Source organism: Pleurodeles waltl, chromosome 7, assembly GCF_031143425.1.
Source record: "Pleurodeles waltl isolate 20211129_DDA chromosome 7, aPleWal1.hap1.20221129, whole genome shotgun sequence".
NCBI lineage: Eukaryota > Metazoa > Chordata > Amphibia > Caudata > Salamandridae > Pleurodeles > Pleurodeles waltl.
The window spans coordinates 1,469,337,817-1,469,361,219 of NC_090446.1; the positions used below are offsets into that span (position 1 = coordinate 1,469,337,817).

Here is a 23,403-nt window from a genome sequence, read left to right on the forward strand (position 1 = left end):
CTTCACGTGAGCAACAACTTCAGCCCAGGTAGATGAACAAAAGCAAAATATCTTCCAGGTCTGAAAGTTAACTCCCTGCCGGTCAGATAACAGAACCATCACCAATTGGTGAGCAGGTTGCGAAATGAGTCACCAGACCGCGAGTGTGCGGACTTTCCCCAAGTGCAACACAAAGTTCACAGGGGAGGGAGGAAGGGAGCGACTTGCAGGCAGAGAGGGGAAGGGTGAAGAAACAACCTTTGGACATGGAGAACCCTGGGTACGAAAAGGACAACCTCAAGGGCCCCCCGGGCTACGTGGCCCCCGCCGGGCCCCCAGCGTACGGGGCAGTGAGCCCTCCAGGTGACCAGGCTCCGCCGCCCTCCCAGTACTACCAAGGAGAACCCCCCGGATACCCCATGCCTTGCCACAGCGGGGTGCCATCCATGAACCCCCGCTACCAGGGCTACTCCCCGCTCTACGGCGACCAGCGCGGGCCCATCGACGTGACGGTCACCCACACGACCCTCGTAACCCCGGTGCTGGTCGCCCCGGAGCCAGACTACCTCGGCTACTCCATCTTCAACCTTATCTGCTGCTGCCTCCCCCTGGGCATAGTGGCCCTCATCTACTCGCTGAAGGTGAGTCCTCCGGGCACAGGTGGGCGCGCTTGGTGCCCACTGCATTATGCTCAGCTCTCCCAGCCCGTCAGACCTGCCAAGCTTCCCAGGTCCGTGCGTGATGTACTGCTCCAGTCCTGTTTTTCTTTTCTTTGAATTCTGGGACTTGTAGTCTTGTTTATTCCGTTATAAAACAGGACTACAGGTCCCAGGATTCAAAGGAAAAAACCTGGGCTGGAGCATTACATCACGCACGGACCTCGGGAACCTGGCAGCTGTGTGGGTGCGGTGTGACGTAAGCACTGCCTGGGGTTGATGTTTATGTTCTACAGAAGAGCACTGGGCAAGGGAGATGCGGTTCCCATCTTACCTGCCCCTGCAGTGCTCCAGTCATGCTTTTTTTATTAACCACCTAATGCATTCTGGGAGCTGTATTACCGAATATTGTTGGGTAATGGAGATTCCTTAGATTTATGGCGGACGTGCTTAATCGTTCGGATAGAGCTTCGAAGGCCGATTTTATCTCCTGTACTATCACTACAATGGGGGAAATTCACGGAGTTGATTCTGGGAATGGGGTACTTTCCCTTGGAGCAGGATTGCTATTTTACACTAGCTGTTCAGTCACAAGTCAGCGCCTCTCAGGCACTACGTGGCTGGGCCGAGTCTCCCCAGCCCCGCTGGCTTTCAGAAGCAGTAGACTGTGGAACAATCGCTCAGTGCCCCTCTTGTGCACCGCGCCTCTGAAATAACGATATGGGATCGTGTGCATGTTCACAAGGACCAAAAATAGTCGCATGATTATATCCATAGCCATTTTAATTATGCGGCAGAGGAGGGCCAAATTATGCGACAGGATTGAGGAAATGATGGTGCACGAAAAAGCAAATTATAAGGCATGATGTGGCACATTTTGTAATAGTATAATGTGGTTACTTATAATTTTTAACACTTGTCTGGGCATGGGTTGCACCTCATTAGTACCGGTTTAAAATATTATCACCGCAATAAGCAACGGAAAGGAGACTAGTTAATGTATGTCAATGACCTTGCACTGCAGGGCAATACTTACCGCTGTGCTTTTAGTAACTTTCGTACCGTTTGAGGTAGAAACAGTATTGTTCTTAGAATCTGTAGATTATGCTATAAATGATGGGTTATGTGACAAATGCGGCAACTCTGTAATAATGCGAAAAACGCCGTATCAGCCCAATCGCATAATCCCAGTGGCCCTAACTATATCATTCCGTTCAAGAGAGCTCCTGGGCGGGCCTAGAAGGATATAGCCTGGGCATTAGGAAAACGTGTTTGGGCGGTCACATTCTTTTCTACATAATTAAGGATTTGCCACACATGCACTTCGGGACATACATACGTGACGCTCTTGTTGGTGTAAAAGGTCATTTTATTAGAACAGGATTTAAACACAAACAATACTTTAAACCTTTTAACTGCATATCTTTAAAGCAGACTTTAACTTTTACAAAACTCCCTCGCCTTCATTTTCTCCTCAAATGTCTCCCTTCAATTTTCCTGCCGTATATGCTCCCCTATTCCGCCCATGCCTTCCTTGCCTGTAGCCTACCCCTCCCCGCTCTGATGCTTCACCTCCTTGTTTTCCCCCTGGAAGGGTGGACAAGCCCGCACCTGGCTCTCCACCCTCCCCCATCTCCTGCCAACCAGAGAAACCCGTGAGGCGTTTCGCTGCCCCACCCCCCCTATTTCCGGGTACACAAATTTGTACCCCATGCGCTTTCTAGCATCAGTCTCAACTCTGTGATATAATATACCATACCATACTGAGATAAATGGACCCCATTGTCTCGAAACAACACTTGTTCTTGTTCTTTTATGTCCCCATGTCTCAAAACTTTAATCCCCTGGGCCCAGCAGAAGACTCTCATAGCTCTGTTCAATTTTTTCCGAGCCCGCTCTATGGCTCCGTGATTGATCGCCCCTCTCCATACCCTTCTCGGCACAAATTCCGTCCATATCAAGCATGTTCCATATAGCTTTTGTTTTAAAAGTTCCAAATCCCTCTGCATCAATTGAATCAAAGTGAGCCCCAATAGCTTCACCAGATCATTCTCCCCCAGATGTATCAATAACAAATCTGGGCATCCCCACTGAGGCAAGTTACTCGTGATAAATGGAAGCAGGCTCCCCCACCTCATACCGCTCTTGCCCCACCAACGCACTTCATGGCTTCTGCTGGGCAGTCCCAATGATCTGCCGTAAACCTGCTTCTCTGCGAATTTCGCTGCCCAGTGCACAAACGAATGGGCGACCAACCATGTCGTCATCTTCCCCGTCTCCGGCCCGGCCACACAGCCTGTAAAGAAAAAACATTGTAACAAATGCCTGAAATATACAAACCCCCCCCTTTTCTCTTCCTTCTATCCGCTCCGTGATCTTCAAGGCCTAACATATCTCTCACAGCACCTAGACTTCCATCTCCCTATAGCCTTGATCTTTGCCCAATCCCATCCCAAATGTGCTGCCTCACTTGCTGCGCCAATCCTAAATGAGTGTGTTCCATAGTCACCTGCGCGCCGCCCTATCCTTCCTAAGGCAATCCTCATAACTTGTAAAAGTTGATAACTCGTTAGCTTCTTCCCTGACGCATGTATAAAAACCCCTGTTTCACCTGCCCCTGGCCATCTCTCTTTGAAAATGACCCATTCGGGCAAGCTAACTCCACACCCCCTTTTCTCAACCATATCCACTTGCCTTTCCCCAGCTGGTCGGTTTTTGACCGTCTTAGCCATATCCCCAGCCTGTCTCTATGCACGCATACCTCTTTCCTTCGTACCCCGATTTCTTTCCCCACCCCCAACAATTCTGATACTCTAAATGCTCCAAAAACCATCCACAACATACATAGCCTAAATAAACTCACCTCGTAGTCATCCCTACAACAAACTGGTAGCACCTGTACCATCTCTACCAACATTTCGAACGTAATGGGTTCCCTTGCTGGCTTGTCACCGCTCGCTCTAACCCTGCTCCATCCTTTCAGCATTTTACCCAATAAATCATTGCACGCTGGGTCATAACCGAAAAACAATTTGCCATAAAAAGACACGCCCGCCAATTTCCCCCCAATTGTGGCTGGAGATAAACCCTCCCCGATCAGAAACAGCACGAAACGTCTAGTCCTGGCTTCCAGCATTGGCAGGCTTTGTGCCCAAAAATTGCCCCAAAACTGTTCAAAAGATTGAAACTCCAACCATGCCATTCTGTAATTACGCCGCGTGGATACTGCTAATGACATCTCCACCAGCCCCGTGATCATCATGCCCCCCATTCCCAGATGTCTGCCGGGACCACAGTCTTGATCTGATCCGCTCCAGGTGCCAATTTGCGGAAACGCCCCCACTGTGAACGAGATAGTGAGTCTGCAATCTCATTGTAAATCCCTGGTATATGCGCAGCTTTAAAAATAACATTTAGAGACAGGCATAACAACATGAACTGGCGCAACAAGCGCAAAACTCTGAGGTCCCTTGCTCTCTGTCTATTGACTAGTTCTACCACTGCCATGTTGTCTATCTGAAAAATCACTGTCCTGTTAGCTAATTCTTGTCCCCACACTGCCAGCGCAACTAACAGGGGAAAAAACTCCATAAACGCAATGCTTCTTCCTTGATGCATCCAAGATGCCGGCCATGTCTCCGCACACCACCTCCCGTCCCAATACAAACCAACACCTGCTGCACCTGCCGCGTCTGAAAATATTTGTACTTGCCATACCGTGTCTGACTCCCCAAAAGACATCGGCACTCCATTGAAATGTCTCAGAAAAATCTCCCATACTCTAATGTCTTCTCGTAATGTCAATGATACTCTTATCCTGTGGTGCGGAAGTACAGCACCTGACATGGAAAGTCCCAAACGCCTACAAAAAGTTCTACCTCCCCTAACTACTCTGCACGCAAAATTAAGGTAGCCTAATAGCTTCTGAGCCGTTCTCAAGTCCATTTTATGCAAGGTGCGTACCTCCGCTAGGCAAAACAGCATTTCTCCCACCTTTGCCGCTGGCAACCGGGCGACCAGGTCTTTCGTATCCAATTCAATGCCCAAAAAAGTCAAAATCGGCACAGGGCTTTGGCTGACCGCAAATTGTCAGCCCATCTCCGTTGCCGAGGGCCCTGGTAACCTATTCTAAAACCCTCTCTAAAACCCCATTCGAGTAGACGCGCTTTTTCCCTGTCTGGGTATCTATGTAACCATGGTAACAGGAATTCCAGTCTAACTGGTGTAGGCCCCTTTTTGCTCAGGAGTGCCATGTCCCCCTCTCCCTCTGGCGGCCCTCCACTGTTCAGCTGGGCTGGACAAGGAGAAACATTGGGTGACTGGGTGACTGCCCCCGCACTTGGAGCAGTCGTGCTTGAACCTGCATTGTGCCCGGGAACAAAAACCTTTGTTAAAGTTCCAACAAGCCCCTGCCGTTGTCCCTGTTGTCTTAATGGCATTGCCCGCCCCTCCCTGGGCGGGGCGAGCTTGAAAGGGCTTGTAAGTCACTGGCAGGCCACTCGCGGTGTGAGTGGACGCCGCTGTCTGTGCCGATGCCATCCATTGCATCCACAATTCGGGGTCCACGTCACCCCATGGTTTTTCCGGATTGACACTCACCCGGGCCCTGAATTCCTCATCGTAACTGAGCCATGCGAAACCTCCGAAATGCATTTGGGCCTTCCTAATTATATCCATGTATTTAAAAAGTGCAATGGCCCTGTCCGGGTATTTCTCGCAGTATATACTGGCGAATATCAAAAAGGCCGATGTCCAGTTGTCCATTGTTATCGGTACCCGGGGCCTACGTGCTAATTCCCATTCTTCCTCTTTGGACCCTTCCTTTGCCTGTATGTCCCTGTGTAACAGTTTAAACACATCTACATATTCGTGTTTCCATATTTTGTTTTTTGTTTTCTCGGCCACATGCGAGCCTAGTGGCATGGCTAAACCCATGTACGGCAATCTCTTTCTGTGTCCTCCCCCTTCCTTGTCGTCTCCCGTCTTTTCTCCTGTATCCACCTTCCCTGTTGTGTCCGTCCCACTCGTGGCGGTGCCTTCTTTATCTTTGTTCTCTACAGTCTTCTGAATGTCGCTGTCACCTGCCTTCTCTACTACTGACCCTTCTCCCACCCCAATGGACCTTTTCGTGTTAGTCTCCCTTGTTGTCCCGCTCCCTTCACCCCACACTGACCACCAATTCTTACCTCCAGCGGTGTCTCCAAAACTCCTTGGTATTCTTTTTTGGCTTCTGCCATGCGGCGTAAATTGCCGAACACCAGTGGGGCCTTCCAGCGGAGCCGTAACCTGCAAAACAGAGCACGAAGAAGAGGTTGCGCCGCTCTTGCGCCCTCGCCCGCCACCCTTTTTCACAGCGCTCACCTCCCAATCGCGTATTTCACCGTCCTCCCATTCATCCCCTTCCTCCTCGTAATCCAATTCCAACTCATCTTCGCCTTCCCACTGGCCTTTGCTTTGACCCACATCTCTCACATTGGTTGAGGCACTCTCGTTTGCCTCCCTGCCCGCATAAAGCGTGTCCTCTTGACGTTGTCCTCGGTCCCTCGGTGTGGAGAAGGCCGCCGTAGACCCCTCCAGCGCTTCGTGCCAACGCGTTTGGGCCGACTTGCGCCCAGTCGGCGTGTACCTCCTCTTGCCAACCTCTGTCGTTAGCATTGCTGCCTTGCTGACCCTGTGACTGTCTGCGTCACCGGGCTTCCCCGCGCCGACTAACCCTTCGGCCGCTCTAGCCTCCTGGCCCTGTTCTCCTCTTACCTGCGGCACCCATACCCAGGTCCCTCTCTCTTGCCCTGGCTGCCGCATACCTGGTTGCCCGCTGGCCTCTCTAGTATTAGGAGTTGTCTCGCTGTGGGCACACACCTCTTCCCTGTCTTTGCACAGCTGTGCCCACCTGGCCTCTGTCTCCAATACCGCCCTACGCTGTTCCCTGATTCTGGCTTCTAGGTCCCATGTACCTGCCTGGTCCCAGTTCCCCTGTGTGTGCGAACTCTGGCTCACCACGGCCCTTGGTTCCTGTGGTGACTTAACTTCCCCCCCCCTAGCCTGGCGGGGCGCCGTCTTGGCCCTCCCCGGCCCTCCCCTGTTTTTCCCGGCGTACTTGCCTCTTTTCTTGACTGGCGCCCCGGACCAACCTGTGTTGGGGGCCTCCCCTCTGTGGTATGACAAATCTAGGGGGGCGCAAACCCTGCTAGTCCCTGGTATGGGCTGCTCTGCCTCTCTGCCTTGCCTTTCAAACCCAGCCCCCCCCGCTGCCTGCCCGCCCGGGCCAGCGGGGTCCAAATCTGCCTGTGCGCTGTCTGTGCCCTTAACCTGGGGGGCTTGTGTCCCCTCTCCAAACATCAGCGGGCTCTGTGCACCGTGAAGTGATTGTTCCGACGTGCCCTGTCCGGGGGGTATCTGCCCTTCATCCTTTTCCCCTTCGGATTCCAGAGACTCACAGGCCGCAACTGCGGCCGCGACCCTGCCCGATGCCGCCCTGGTGGGGCGTGCCATCCCAACCCAAGCCTGGTCTAAAACCCCTGGCCTGAGCAAATCTGCCCTCCCTGCTTCGCCGAGTATGCGCAGCGCGGCCCTCACTGCCTCTGCGTCGTGACCTGTGGCCATACCGCCCGCCGACCCGGCCCAACGCCGTCCTAATATGGTCCTGTTCTCCCTTCCCCGGGCTCTGGGGGGATGTATCTGATGACTTTTATAAATAAACCGTGGCGCGCAAGGCTCCCGATTGGACATAAGGTAAGTGGGGGCGGGTTTCTCTAGCTAGGTTTATAAGGGGGGTGGAGGGTGGGGTCGGCCCTTTTGCGCGCCGACTAGGAGGGAAGAAGGTGTAATTTAGGTAGGTTTAATTTAGGTAGTTTTAGGCCAGCTAGGCCCCGAAGCAGCGTGGGTGTTGCCCGGTTGTCAAGGAACCGAGGCGCGGCCGGGAGGAAACAGGTGAGCGCCGGAGAAAAGGGGGGGCGGCCCCGCGGGCAAGTTTCTCGGCGTTTTTTACCAGCCGGGAGGGGGGGAAGCCACTCCTTGGGCTGCAGCAGAGGGAGCCGGCCCCTCGGGCAATTTCAAAGTTATTTTAACGCGCGGAGAGCGCGTGGGCAGCACGAGGCGGCCCCCTGGAACGAGGCCAACTCCAGGAGGCTGCGTTAATTTGTGGGAAGGCCGGCTGAGGCAGGCCCAGCGGCACCAGCGGCCCCCACATCCCCGAGGGGGCCCCCCAGAAGGGGAAAAAAGCGAATAAGGCGGCGTGGGGCCCCCCCAAAAAAAAAAAAAAGGAGAAAAATACATATATTTTTGTAAGGCCTTGGGAAAGGCAGATTCAGCCCCCACCCCCCCACCCCAAGCGAGGGGCCACTGGGAGTAGAATTGAGGGCAGGACAGCTCCAAAAAAAAAATATATACACATATTAAAAAAAAATATATATATATATATATAATAATAATAGCTCAACACAGCTGATCTGGGAAAGTACTTTTGTCTGCAGCATGGAAATACCCGATTCCTGACATACTTAAATGCAATTCAAACAAAATAGAAACATCATTCCTTCTTTGTCGTAAACTATTTGCTAACTTTTTGTGCAAATCCATATTACACCACAGACACTGCCCCCAAAACAGCAGTTATTTCAGAAGAGCAGTTAGCTACGGGTATGAGTTGCGGGGAAAGTATTTGTGGAGCGGTATTTGTGGGTGGGCAGTGAGTGAGGTCTCACAGCCTGAAGGTTCCGTCTCCACCGACCCCTCTTTGGCATGGGGTGGACGTGACATGCCCCCTCTGGACACCATGCATCCTTGCCTGTCCCCTTCCAGCACCGAAGCCCCCCATCCTGCCCATGCCTCCCAGCCCGTAGCAGGTGTAACTAGGGAATACCGCTTAGAATCCCACCCCACGAAACCTGATCAGTGTGGTCAGTCCCCATTCCGTAATAATTAGCGTGCAAAAGTCCAGGGTTATTGCGGGTGCACTCACTTCGTCGAACTTGACACATAATTTCACCCTCAATGGCTGCGCACTTCTGCTGTGCATGAATATAGCTAGCGATATTTTACGCGCCCCCAGTTTGTTCTCAGAGCGGGACAATCATTAGTTGCTTGTAAAAGCAATCTGGCGCCCTCTTCTGGCAGCAGCCACTGAGACTGCACAGCCTCACTCTTGAATTGACACTGTCAGTAGGGCGGGTCCTCGAGGTCCCAGCACTCACGCTTCTGCTGGTGTCCTCATAATCTGGGAGTGCGGTGTGTGAGGCATAGATACATTTTATACGGAGCGCTGTATATGTAATCTATAAAAAACATCTCCCGTGCTTTCATAGTCTGGGGCCAGTGATATGTCACTGGTGATCTACAAAGGCTGACTAGCCTATAAGGCCAGTGGGGAAGAGCCAGAAGAACCTGTTTAAAAGAACAGTTTGTAGGCTTGTTTTGTGACTGTGTGTAGTCCAGTTTTTTGGTGTAATGGGTTGGGTTTGTAACTGTGTGTCGGCCAATCTTGTGGTGTAGTGGGTTGGGTTTGTGACTGTGTGTCGGATTGTCTTGTGGTGTAGTGGATCGGTTTTGTGACTGTGGATCGGTTTTGTGACTGTGAGTGGGCCAGTCTTGTCAAGTAGTGTGTCGGTTTTATGACACTGTCTTGTGAAGTAGTGAGTGAGTCGATTTTGTGACGTGTGTAGTCCAGTTTTGTCATGTAGTAGGTCTGTTTTGTTACTGCATTTTGGCCAGACTTGTGGTGTAGTGGGTCAGTTTTGTGACTATGTGGGGGTCACTCGTGTGTGTAGTGCGTCCGTTTTGTTACTGCATGTCGGCCTGTCTTGTGGTGTAGTCAGTGCTTAATTTGTAAATAAAAGCGCGCTCTCATCTGAAACAATAAATGTGTGAGCACGGAATAATGAGGCAGCGTAATCCTGAAACCGTCTCGGGCCTCTTCTTCACTCCTTTTAAAGCCACTCCCTGCCCCTTCAACTCACTCTTGCAGTTTTCTGTTTTCTCCCTTTGTGACGCTTTCTCGTTTTTCTCTTCCTCCATCTTCCCCATGTGTGTCTCTTTCTCGCAGTAAATGCCTGAGGCAGAAAAATAAGTGCCGGCGCTCAAAAATAAGTGCTGGTGCCCACGCACCGTAAACCACCGGCTCAAATTAAGCACTGGGTGTAGTGGGTCAGCGTTGTGACTGTGTGATGGCTGGTGTTAGGAAGATCTTTTTATTAATGACCAGGATGCAGCAGCCATCAGCACCGTTCAGGCAACAGCAATGCGTCCTGGGCGCACAAAGCAGTGTAGCCTGCGAGGTAGACATTGTACGGGTGGATCTGCAGGCAAGTGTCACAGCCGTAAAGCTCTGCGTGTAACCTGACGATCAAATGTTACCATCCCAGTGAGGTGGTGCATTTGCCTCAAAGCTCTAAGTTTGGCAGTAGAAATAGAAAAGTGGGACCCGGAAAGAGGTGGACAACGTTGAGGGACTGAGGTAGGTGCATCGTGAATATAATTACCACATTGACTGCAGCATCGAAGGAGCAATAGCACAGTAAGGGATAAAAGAACAGTGTGTGTTAATGTTAACCTTTTGATATGGAAGGAACATAGTGACGTTTTTTGCTGCTTTTCCCCTATATATCACCACAAATATTTTCTGCAACAAATAAGTAACATGTTAAAAAAAATCAGTTGCTTCGATTTGAAAACGTGGACATTTTTTAGGGTGCTGTCTGCGGTAGCATGTGCTGGCGCATGCATATCGCTTGCGAGACGCTGTTGTAGTTTGAAAAGGGCTTGGAGCCCGCCTGTTGCTTATCATTTGTTGGATTCCGTGTCTGTCTTCTTTACGCTCTAGCATTTGGTCATGGCTGCAGTGGCGTAATGAAACTTCAGGGGTCCCCCTGCAAAGTAGCTCTCAGGACAGGCCACTGAGATGAAGGGGTCCCCTGGAGTTGCCCGCCACCCCCTGCACTGCGGACGCTGCGGGAGCCTTTGTTACACCACTTTATGGTTGGCATTTCATCAGTTCCATTCCTGTCCATGGCACGGGGACCAGGAACTGATCGAAGAAAATTAATCAGTGCCCATCCGCTGTTCCCAACCTGATTAAAGTACAATTTTGTTCTTTTTAACTTCTCCTGCCCTGCAAACAGAAGGCACATGACTGGCAGAACGTGCTCACTAGGACAAACAAAATTGCAACGTTTAATCTTTTTACAGTTAACTTTTTGTTTCATTTTGCCAAGTATTCTTTTTTCACTTTGCACTCATGTTTTGCTTTGGTTTTACGCATGGGTGCTGTTCTCAAAATATGACTATTATCTTGTTCTAAATATTGCAAAGCAGTAATGTTTTTGTGTTATATGTAATTTTCTTATGTGTATTTCTCGAAATAATGCTTTAACACATAATCATGCAGTACACCCCACTCCAATCCGCCCAACTCCAATTCAAAACACTCCCCCCAATCCACTCCAAATCACCACACTCCAATCCTCCCAAACCACCTCACTCCAATACTTCCAAACCACCTCAGTCCAGTCTGCCCCAATTCTAAACAATCTACCCCACTGTAGTACAGTGGTCCAAAAAAATCTGCCCCACTCCAGTACAGTGATCCAAAAAATCTGCCCCACTCCAATACACAACAATCTGCCCCACCCAATCTAAAACAATATGCCCCATCCCGATCCGAAACAATCTGCCCTACTCCAAACCAAAATAATCTGCCCCACTCCAATCTGACCCAATCCAATCCAGAATAATCTGCATCACTGCATTCCAAAATAATATGTCATACTCCAAAACAATCTGCCCCACTCCAATCCAAAACACTCAATTCTATCCCACTCAAGCCCACTTCAGTCCAATCCACCCCTCTCCCACCCAATCCACCCCTCTCCAGTCCAATTCACCCCACTCTGATACACCCCACCTCAGTGCAATCCACCTCACTCCAATCCACTTGTCGCAGTGCAATCCACCCCCTCCAATCCATCCACTCCACTCTACTCCAATCCCACTCTACCCCAGTGCAATCCACCCCACCTTAGTTCAATCCACCCCTCTCCAATCCATCCAGCCCACCCCACTCGAATCCATCCCACCCAAATCCATCTACTACAGTCCGATTCACCCTACTCTAAGCCACTCCACCCTACTGCACCTCACCCCATGCCACTCCACACCACTCTCTGCCACTGAACTATTGAACTCTACTCTCCTCCCTTAACTCTACGACACTTCATTCCCCCACTCCACTCTACGACACGCCACACCACTAATGTTTAGCCATATTGAATAGCAGCCACACTGATGTACAACATGGCAAAGACACATTGCCAGTGCCTAAGCTCTTCTATACATAAGACCTATTTGCCAATGCTTGTGTTTTTTTACTACCTGAATCGCAAATGAGGGCCATTTTTATACTAATGTCTAAGCCTGCTTGCTATCGCAGCCGGCCCTGCGTAAAGTGGTACATTGAAAGGGGTTTTTAATCAAAGGGAGGTAGCCACATATGCAAGCTGTACCAGAGAGATTAAACCAGCATTGGCAAAGCCGAATATGTCTCTCCTTAGAGATCTACTGGCAATGCTTTTTAGCCATGTTATACTGTAGCACGGATTCCTGGCGCCCTTCTCTGAGTATTTACAATGTTTGAATGTTGTCTACATTCATTCCTCCGGGGCTCGGGAGGTGGGTGCGTGTGTAGGCCAAGGGAGAGTGGTTGATATCAGTGAGGAAGGTGCCCCAGGGGCAGAGTTTGCCTAAATAAATATTAGCTGTTGCCATTGCTGTCAGGAAACGACAATGACAGAGGGAATCATTATCCACCTCTGAGTGCCTATTACTGGGAAAGAAAATACAAGTAAAAAGAGTGGTTGCACCCACTACGAGCTGTTCTCGGCAAGGAATGGAGATAGGCACATCTTAAATGTTCTTAGAACACAAAGGCAATGCCCAAAAGGACTATTAGGTCCAGAATGCAGTTGTGGCAAAGAAGAAGCCGATTCACTGTTAGCACAAAGGCGTACGTGCAGCCGCACAGTTTTAGTAAGCAGTAGCTCACATAACAAATAATCAACTAGCATTGGCAAAGCTGATATGCAGGGAATGCAGGACAGTGCATGCACGTATTATCACATACATTGTATTTTTAATTTACAGATCTGAGGCATTTTAATTGGGAAGGTCGGGATGTCCTAAAGCAACATGGCTGACTGGGAGAAGCACACACAGACAAGACACAAGCACAGAGAGCAGCAGGCTGCAGAGAAACGCAGAGGGGAGAAAGAGCAATATGAGAAGGCCTAGAGGGGAGGAAGAATGGGATGGCAAAAGCAGAAGGTGAAGCAGTAGGTGAACATTAACGTGGAGCACTCTGGGGCAGAGAAGCACACAGTCCTAGAGGGCGGTTGTTAGAAATTGGGGTCTTTGGTTGACAGTCAGGTTACCGCCTGTTCAAGCAAGGACCCTCACTCTAGTCAGGTTAAAAGAGAATCACCCTCAGCTAACCCCTGCTTACCCCCTTGGTTGCTTGGCAGAGCAGTAGGCTTAACTTCAGAGCGCTAGGTGTAAAGTATTTGTACCAACACACACAGTAACTTCATGAAAACACTACAAAATGATACAACACCGGTTTAGAAAAATAGGAAATATTTATCTAAACAAAACAAGAGCAAAACGACAAAAATCCGACATACACAAGTCAAGTTATGAATTTTTAAAGATTAAACTCCAAAATAGCGCTTTGAATCAAAAATGCTTCGATGAAATGTTTACACGGCGTCGTGACGGTTTCGTTCCCAACAAGCCGACACCAGCGGCGCCGGACACGGAGTCGTGTAGACCCCCAAGTACAGTACCTTTGGTGAAGAGTGAAAACAAGCCGATGCGTGAAGTCGGGGATCGCGGCGTCTGTGCGAAACGTTGAATCCGTGCTCTTCGAGCGGCGTCGGTCACGACGTGGTGCGGCGACTTCCACGGAGTCGCAGACTTCAGAGTGGCTGCTGCGGCGTTGGGCCTGCGAAGAGCGTCGCGTTCCAGCGAAGGTCACGGCGTCAGGTGCAGGCGGCGTTACCGGATTCAGCAGCGGCGTCGGTCCGGAGTCGTCCGAAGTCGATTTCCTTTGGTTCCACCAGCCTTCCTTTCAAGGGCCCAGGGACTGGATAGGGCACCACTTGTAGGGGCAGGAGTCTCTCCAGAGACTCCAGGTGCTGGCAGAGAGAAGTCTTTGCTGTCCCTGAGGCTTCAAACAACAGGAGGCAAGCTCTAAATCAAGCCCTTGGAGATTTCTTCACAAGATGGAAGGCACACAAAGTCCAGTCTTTGCCCTCTTACTCTGGCAGAAGCAGCACTGCAGGAAAGCTCCACAAAGCACAGTCACAGGCAGGGCAGCACTTCTTCCTCAGCTATCAGCTCTTCTCCAGGCAGAGGTTCCTCTTGGTTCCAGAAGTGTTTCTAAAGTCTGTAGATTTGGGTGCCCTTCTTATACCCATTTTAGTCTTTGAAGTCACCTTTCTTCAAAGGGGACTCACACCTACTTGTGAAATCCTGTCTTGCCCAGGCAAGACCTCAGACACACACCAGGGGGTTGGATCCGGCATTGTCAGAGGCAGGCACAGTCCTTTCAGATGAGAGTGACCACTCCACCCCTCCCTCCTAGCAGAGATGGCTAATCAGGAAATGCAGGTTACACCCCAGCCCCCTTTGTGTCACTGTCTGGTGTGAGTTGAAAAACAACCCAACTGTCAAACTGACCCAGACAGGGAATCCACAAACACGGCAGTCACAGAATGGTTTAAGCAAGAAAATGCCCACTTTCTAAAAGTGGCATTTTCAAACGCACAATCTCAAAATCAACTTTACTAAAAGATGTATTTTTAAATTGTGAGTTCAGGGACCCCAAACTCCACATGTCCATCTACTCTCTAGGGGAATCTACACTTTAATCATATTTAAAGGTAGCCCCCATGTTATCCTAGGAGAGAGACAGGCCTTGCAACAGTGAAAAACGAAATTGGCAGTATTTCACTTTCAGGACATATAAACCACATTACTATATGTCCCACCTTATCCATACACTGCACCCTGCCCTTGGGGCTACCTAGGGTCTACCTTAGGGGTGCCTTACATGTAAGAAAAGGGAAGGTTTAGGCCTGGCAAGTGGGTACACTTGCCAAGTCGAATTTACAGTAAACAAATACACACACAGACACTGCAGTGGCAGGTCTGAGACATGATTACAGAGCTACTTATATGGGTGGCACAACCAGTGCTGCAGGCCCACTAGTAGCATTTGATTTACAGGCCCTGGCACCTCTAGTGCACCTTACTAGGGACTTACTTGATGAGACCAGTGGCATAACAAAACTTGAGGGCCCCCCCACAGTGTAGATGGGGGGGGGGAAGTCAGTGCTCTCAGGCCAGTTGCCCGCTGCCCTTGCACAGAGTACTGTCCAGAGGGGGCCCCCCTGGAGCTCGGGGGCCGCCTTCATGTCACGGGGTATTGTTACGCCACTGGGTGACACCTAAAAAGAATGAGGAAGAAACAGTCAAAAGCAAGGCGGGCATTGACCTAGAGACATAAAAGATTGGTGTTGCTCAAAGATTTGGTGATGATGTACACAGATAGGCATAGAAGTAGTCCTTCAAATTAAGGAGCAGAAAATGCAGGAATAAGGGCACCGAAGAAATACAGAGGTTCGTGCAAGAGTGCATAGACATAATGAAGAAGTCTTGCGTTGTTTTATTTTTGGTGTGTTTACAGTGCTGTCACACCGCGTAAGGTATGCATGTGCTTCATATGGAACACATTCAACTGGATGTTTGACTCCCATCCTTACAAGTAACGTTTTAAAAGGGAAATGCATGAAAGGAGAAGGAGGAAAGTGGCATGCAGGGAAGCAGATAACGAGGAACTCGGTTTAAAGAATCAGAACTGAAAGCAGGGAATGACTATATAACGAGGGCTAACTAGCTGGATTGAAGAGTGGTGTGACAGCACTTTATAAAACACACACAAATAAAATAACCTGGACATGGACCAAAGTGTCTAGCTCACAATGAGAGGGAAAAAAATAACAGATTTTGGAATATTTTAAGTCTTCCATGCTGAACTGTCTTAAAAGTTTGCAAGATTCCAGCATTTGACGATATCAAATTACCTTTGAAACTATCATCAATTTAAAAGTTGAGCCACATGTAAGGGAGTTCAAGGCAACACATGTAGTTTCTTTTAAGTGTATGGTCTGGTATTCACTACATAAAACTGCAAAAATAAATAAAAATGTAAATAGATAATGATGGGGGGGGTGTTCTTTTGAAGCAACTCTGAGGGGTGATAAATAACTTCGTTAATTCCTGGTCAATGGCAAAGACCCCTAAAAACAGATTATCTGGTTTTGTGAGGATTCCCTTATTAGTGCATGGTCGCAGAGATTGGTATATAATGTAAACATAGATGGTTATTGAAGATAATACTTTGGCTGTGGTTTTGGGAGCTTCAATGTGGAATCCACCCATGATGGAATATAACTGAGGGATAAGGAGGTGAACCATATTTAGTCAAGACTCAAACTATTCAGAGGTTATAACTTCTGATGAGTTCGGACATGTTTGATTCGTGTGCAGTAACCAATCCTTAGCGATGTAGCATACGTTTTACACAGTCACAGGATAGTGCAACTGAAATAAGATACTCCAAAAAGCAAGTTATATGTATCACATTTTACGAATGGTGCTTTTTTGGGCAGTGTTTCATCTGATTTGACACTTCAATTGGAATGTTCTGTTGGGATTGAGAGAGAAGCATGGCGTAGTGTTTTTTTGAAGTTCGGGAGTTCAGATAATAGGATGAAGAACTTCGATTAGATTTTTTTATAATCACAAAAACTTTATACAAGTTAGCTGTTGGTGCAGCATGTCCCTCCAGTGAGGTAGTCATTGGAATATGTTTGCTTTCCTGGTGCTCCTGTGCCAGACCATTAATTAAAAGCGCATCTGTATTTTTTGCATTGGCAGCTGGGACCAAGGGCCAGATGTAGCAAGGCATTAGCGCCTCGCAAACGGCGAAAAACGCCGTTTGCGAGGCGCTAATGCCCTCACGCAATGCAGAAACATATATTGCGAGTCGGTACCGACTCGCAAAATGTGTTTCAGACTCGCAAATAAGAAGGGGTGTTCCCTTCCTATTTGCAACTGCATCGCGATGTTGAGTTGCTTTCTGACCGCGAAAGCGGTCGCAAATCAACTCGCAGTTACCATCCACTTGAAGTGGATGGTAACTCATTCGCAAACGGGACCCCTTCCCCTTTGTGAATGCTCACAATAATTTTTTTCAGAGCAGGCAGTGGTCCTATGGACCACTGCCTACTCTGAAAAAAAACGAAACTAAAAGGTTTCGGTATTTTTTCTATTTGCAGCTCGTTTTCCTTTAAGGAAAACGGGCTGCAAAGAGAAAAAAAAAAAACAGCTTTATTGAAAAGCAGTCACGGACATGGTGGTCTGCTGTCTCCAGCAGGCCACCATCCCCGTGAGTGCCCAGACTCGCTATGGGGTCGCAAACTGTGACCTACCTCATACATATTTATGAGGTGGGTCTTTGGACCCCATAGCGAGTCACAGAAGGTGTCTGAGACACCTTTCTGCATTTCCTTTTGCGAGGTGCAAATTGCGAGTCGCTGGGACTCGCAATTTGCATCTCACAAAAGGAAACCTACCTACATCTGGCCCAAAGAGCGTTACCTGGGTCACCTGAGGATCCAGAGGTAGGGAGAAGCAGGCCCATTTCAAGAATTGAACATGGGGATGTCAGACTTCTGCATGTTAGTTGTGAGGGATGCTTCCTAGTGACAGAGTCCTTGTGTTGCCCAGTGGCGGGCAGCAGTTGAACCGGGTCAATTTTTTTAATGAAAAACAGGAGAGGTGGAAGCAACACTCTATCAGGAGAGATGTTAGAGAGCAACCGGGGGTCCAGGGATCACAGGGTCGAGATACCTGGAGTGACATGAGAAGAGTTAGCAGATTACCATAAATAGGTTGGTTTAGATCATACCCATTGAGAGCTCTGCAGCAGAGTGACTATCCTTGGCAGCCATCTTGACTGGCAACCTATGTGAAAACTAGAACCATAACAAATGTTCTTGAACTGTTGCAGAACAATGCAGCTGGTATTACTTTAAGTGATTAGTGATTCGAAGGTTTATTCAGATGCCATTTCATTTTTAATGTACCACATGTCATGTCCCTGTTAATGTCCCTGTGTTTATCATGGTTGACCTGTCGGCAGATATACACACTTAAGCACTAACAAATACTACGTAGAGGCGTGCAAGCTACAGAGCCAAGCACCTGCAGAAAGAAACAGACGAACATATCAAGAAACATTCGGGTGCAGACATGCTTGGACTCACCTCCACTTTTGTCTTGTTTTTCAGACCCAGGACTGCAATGCAAGAGGAGACCTGCTCGGGGCAAGACAGAATTCCCAAACCGCGCGCACAATGAATAGAATCGCTTTTTTCCTGGGATTCACCATTTTTCTGATCTGCTTGACCATGCTGGTCATCATTCCTCATAAACAACAACAAGATGTTCCTTATCATTGAGTTATTGGTGATTGAGGTTGCTACGTGTGGATTGGGAGCAGGTTTGGGTTAGCATTGATTGGGTGTAAGGAGGAGGCCTGTGGTGCACATTTGGAGTAGAGTCTGTATACACTTTTATGTGATAGAGATGGCAGCGGTGCCAAAATTATGAGATAACCCTAAGTCATAAACCTGGGGATCCAAGGGTAGATAGGATAGGCATTAATGAACTCAGGAAGGGGTAATATAATGGGTGCGGCTGAATGAAGACCCTCAGTGGTTTGGTACATGTAGATCTAGCAGACGACCAATGTCCTGATTCAGATATTGGTGGAGGGGTTACTCCATAACAACGGTGACGGATATGCCATCTGCCAAAATCTGAATCCCATTATGTCCTATTGGATTTAGATTTCTTCGGATGGGATATGTCACTGTTGTGATGCAGTAACCTCTCCCCCAATATTTAAATCAGGCCCCAAGGCATAAGGCTAAGCAGGTAATGATTTCCAAGACTAAAGGAGATGAGTTTGTATTTTGTACAAAGGGGTAAAATAATCTTGATGTTGGATGCAAGATCATGTATGCCACTGGATGCTTTGGAAAAGAATATGTTTACAGTGTTAATTGGCTGTCCTGAAATGGACATCATGCCAGCTATGGTGGCCTGAAGATCCACCCGTTGTCAGCCAGGTGGAGAATTTCCTGAAAGCAACTACGGGAATAAAAATATAAACAAGAAGTGACTGGACCAATCTGCATGCTGGATTAGAATTGAACCACTGGAGAGCTGCATTTTTAAAATGAAGAAATACTATTTGATTCTATTGCACATTCTAAGGTTTTCGACCACCATGAGCGAAGTAACTGCCCTATTTAATGGTGAAATTTACCAGTGAGCCAAAACCACATCCTTATGATTTATTTCCTTGATTGTTCAGATTGCACTCTCTGTGTTTCAGGAGCCCCTAACTTTCATAAAATCGATCTCTTATGGGTGACGTTGCAACTTTGACACTGAGATTTACATACCCATGCATCTATTTGAGTATTTTGCCTCCTTGAGTCATGGAATATCCCCTTATGCCACGAAATTGAACTCAAGCCATAAAACCTTCACCCTTCATAAACCTGAAACCACTCATGTAAGCTTATACGTTATATTGATCAGCCTTGACAAGACAGTTTTGAAGCTGCATCCAGTAGGAATGAATTGTCCTTCCTGAAACTTGAAGTCACCTGGGTGAGGTGTCAAATTAATGGCATTAGCCTTGATGCTCTCTGACAAGATTAGCTACTCTCATATATGCTTTTCAACTTCTCAAAAGCCATACATCAGTGGTTCTTAACCTTTTGACTCCTTTGGACCCCCACAGATTCACCAATGGAAATTGGAGGACCCTAGCCGCCGCAGTTTCTGTGATTGGAACCACAAAACAATTCACAAAAATACAAAACATGTGAACAGCAAACAAATACAGCAATTATGAAATATTTTATTTATTCTCAAACAAATATACAAAAATTGAAATTTTAATGGGAAGGTTGCAGTTTTTCAAAATTTAGCTTCATTTTAAGAGCACAAAGCGATCTGCTAGACTCTTTCATTCTGCTTTGTCTTTTTTGCTCTTATTGCGGGCTCTCTTTTTGCATACCAGTGCTTCAATTGAGGTCACCAATCATCCATACTCGAATCTGTCCGCTGTACTTGCACTACAATGAACCAAGCTAGCGATACCAGCTTAATGTTTAGCCTCTAACTTAAAATTGCGTCAGACTTATAGAGGGTTAAAAACTTTTCTCTTTAAATTCTACCTTTTCATATACATATGGTCTATTATTTTGATAATATCATTTTTGTTTCTATACAATAGGATGACCCCTTGAGTAGGCATCTCAGACACTTATTGCTGGACTCCAGGTTAAGGAACACTGCCATACATTTCCTTGTGTGTCAATGGAGTGTTCCATCAACTATTAAACTGTCCGTATGAGCTTCAAAATTTGTCTTGTAAAAATGGATATTGCCCCGATGTTCCTCTATATGAGCCATGTGCTCCCATAAGTCTTAAGCATAAGAACCACAATGTTACATCATACATTTTAGCCCCTGCCAGAATAGCTTCCCTCGTCCCCTCACCTGTAGCCCTTTCCTTCAGTACTAACCATCTTTGTCTGAAAGGGGAAGGGAGCTGCTATATTTGATTTTTGACATGATGTGGGTTTAATGGTGAGATGTTGGTGTACTCTAGGAAAGGTAGTTACTGTACTGCCGCCTAGCGCCTTGAGACCCCACTGGTGATAAGCCGTGCTCTACAAGTATTTGATTGATTGATTGATACCATGGAACAATCAAGGTGGCTGTCATCTCATCTGGAAAAACAGCCAGAGACCAAACCAAGTGCTTGGTGCTCAGTGCGTGCACATGTACGAAGAACCAACGTTGGGATGCAGCATCTTGTAACTTCTTCTGTTGTTATGGATTGTTTATCCTGCTTTTAGTTTACGGGAGGGACTAAGATAAATTGGCTACAAATTCATTCACTCCACACGCAAGGCTTTAAATGGCATAAAGAAGTGTAGGGTCCCTAAAAGGGGTGTGTCCTAATAAGTGTAACTAGGAATCCTTTCAAAGAGACGTGGCCTGTCATTAAGGGTGTGGCTTAAATCATGTAAACTAAATTCCTGTATTTTCTACAGTGTGCCAAGTGACAAGCATTTTGGTGACTCTGTGAGCTTGCTCTTATTGCATTTATACATATACCACAACAACGGGCAAATGCTTAAAACAAGCAGAACTATTGGCTGTGGCAGTGCCTATTAGTTGTATAAGATAAATGAGTAACAATGATTTTGTTGTATTGAAAATATGTTTCAATCCTGAAAATAAGAGACTGTGAAATAAACATTACTTATGTCTGTGGAGCTTCCGTCAATCCTGTTCTTTTCATCATATTATTTCTGCAGTCTATGTTAGACACTTTCGCCCTTTTACTCCGACATCTTTCTGAAATCCTTCATCTGCATATCACAGCATATCTCCTCCTTGTTAGCACTCTCTTTTCACTGTCTTTTGCATTTATGTCCTGGTATCCCCTTAGTTTTCACCGTCACATACAAAACTCACGTGTTAGCACTCCCCTTTCTTTTACTTTCGCCCTGTCTATATTTGACACCTGTGTACCCATGTGACACACTTTCACATAGAATAACAATTACAATTGGCACAAGTGACCATTGTTTTGTGTGCCCTGAAGAGAAGTCAAAGTTCAGATTTTGAATGCTTTCATGACCCACTGACAGGCAATGTGGGAAACTCTCAGGGCCATATTTATACTTTTTGACGCAAAACTGCGCTAACGCAGTTTTGCGCCAAAAAAATTAGCGCCGGCTAACGCCATTCTGAAGCGCCATGCGGGCGCCGTATTTATTGAATGGCGTTTGCCGGCGTTAGCCGACCGGCGCTGCCAGGTGTGCGTGAACAAAAACGACGTACACCAGGCAGCGCCGGCGTAGGGAAAAATGGCGTTTGGGCATCCCAAAATGGGGCAAGTCAGGCTGAGGCAAAAAAATCATCTTAACCCGATTTGCGCCATTTATTTTGGGCGCCCAGACGCCATTAACATGACTCCTGTCTTAGCAAAGACAGGAGTCATGCCCCCTTGCACAATGGCCATGCCCAGGTGACTTATGTCCCCTGGGCATGGTCATTGGGCATAGTGGCATGTAGGAGGGCACAAATCAGGCCCCCCTATGCCACAATTTTTTTAAAAAAAAATACTTACCACAACTTACCTTTTCTTCCCTGGGATGGGTCCCTCCATCCTTGGGTGTCCTCCTGGGGTGGGCAAGGGTGGCAGGGGGTGTCCCTGGGGGCAGGGGAGGGAACCTCTGGGCTCATTCTGAGCCCACAGGTCCCTTAACGCCTGCCCTGACCCAGGCGTTAAGAAGAGGCGCAAATGCAGGGTTTTTTGCCCCGCCCACTCCCGGGCGTCATTTTTGCCCGGGAGTATAAATACCACGCACATGCCTGGGAGTAATTTTTTAAGACGGGAACGCCTACCTTGCATCTCATTAACGCAAGGAAGGTGTTCACGCCAAAACATGACGCTAACTCCATGAACTTTGGCGCTAGACGCGTCTAACGCCAAAGTATAAATATGGAGTTAGTTTTGCGTCGAATTTGCGTCTAAAAAAACGATGCAAATTCGGCGCAAACGGAGTATAAATATGCCCCATAGTGTCTTCAGCCTCTGCTCCAGAACTTTCAATGTAGCGCCTTAATAAGCAGCCATTGACAGCCTGAACTCACCCAGACACTTAGGCCCATATTTATACTTTTTGACGCAAAACTGCGCCAACGCAGTTTTGCGTGAAAAAAATTTGCGCCGGCTAACGCCATTCTGAAGCACCATGCGGGCGCCGTATTTATTGAATGACGTTAGCCGGCGTTAGCCGCCGGCGCTGTCTGGTGTGCGTTAAAAAAAAACGACGTACACCAGGCAGCGCCGGCGTAGGGGGAAAATGGCGTATGGGCGTCCAGAAATGGTGCAAGTCAGGCTGAGGCAAAAAATTCACCACAACCCGATTTGCGCCATTTTTTTACGACGCCCATCCCCCATTGAAATGACTCCTGTCTTAGCAAAGACAGGAGTCATGCCCCCTTGCCCAATGGCCATGCCCAGGGGACTTCTGTCCCCTGGGCATGGTCATTGGGCATAGTGGCATGTAGGGGGGCACAAATCAGGCCCCCCTATGCCACAACAAAAAAAAAAAAAATACTTACCTGGACTTACCTTAATGTCCCTGGGGTGGGTCCCTCCATCCTTGGGTGTCCTCCTGGGGTGGGCAAGGGTGGCAGGGGGTGTCCCTGGGGGCTTGGGAGGGCACCTCTGGGCTCATTCTGAGCCCACAGGTCCCTTAACGCCTGCCCTGACCCAGGCGCTAAAATCCGGCGCAAATGCGGGTTTTTTAGTCCCGCCCACTCCCGGGCGTCATTTTTGCCCGGGAGTATAAATACGACGCATATGCATCGCAGTCATTTTTTAAGACGCGAACGCCTACCTTGCATATCATTAACGCAAGGAAGGTGTTCACGCAAAAAAATGACGCTAACTCCATGAACTTTGGCGCTAGACGCGTCTAACGCCAAAGTATAAATATGGAGTTAGAATTGCGTCGAAAAAAACGACGCAAATTCGGCGCAAACGGAGTAT

At 48.1% G+C, this 23,403-nt stretch overlaps 1 protein-coding gene across 1 annotated transcript; it reads left to right on the forward strand.

Annotated features, from left to right (window-relative positions):
- The first annotated feature begins 152 nt into the window (after positions 1-152).
- LOC138246519 (interferon-induced transmembrane protein 2-like) lies at positions 153-21,112 on the forward strand. The gene is made up of 2 exons (XM_069201171.1): positions 153-620; positions 18,038-21,112. The coding sequence occupies exons 1-2, from the start codon at positions 246-248 to the stop codon at positions 18,206-18,208; spliced, it is 546 nt and encodes a 181-aa protein (XP_069057272.1). The 5' UTR covers positions 153-245; the 3' UTR covers positions 18,209-21,112.
- The last annotated feature ends 2,291 nt before the right edge of the window (positions 21,113-23,403 follow it).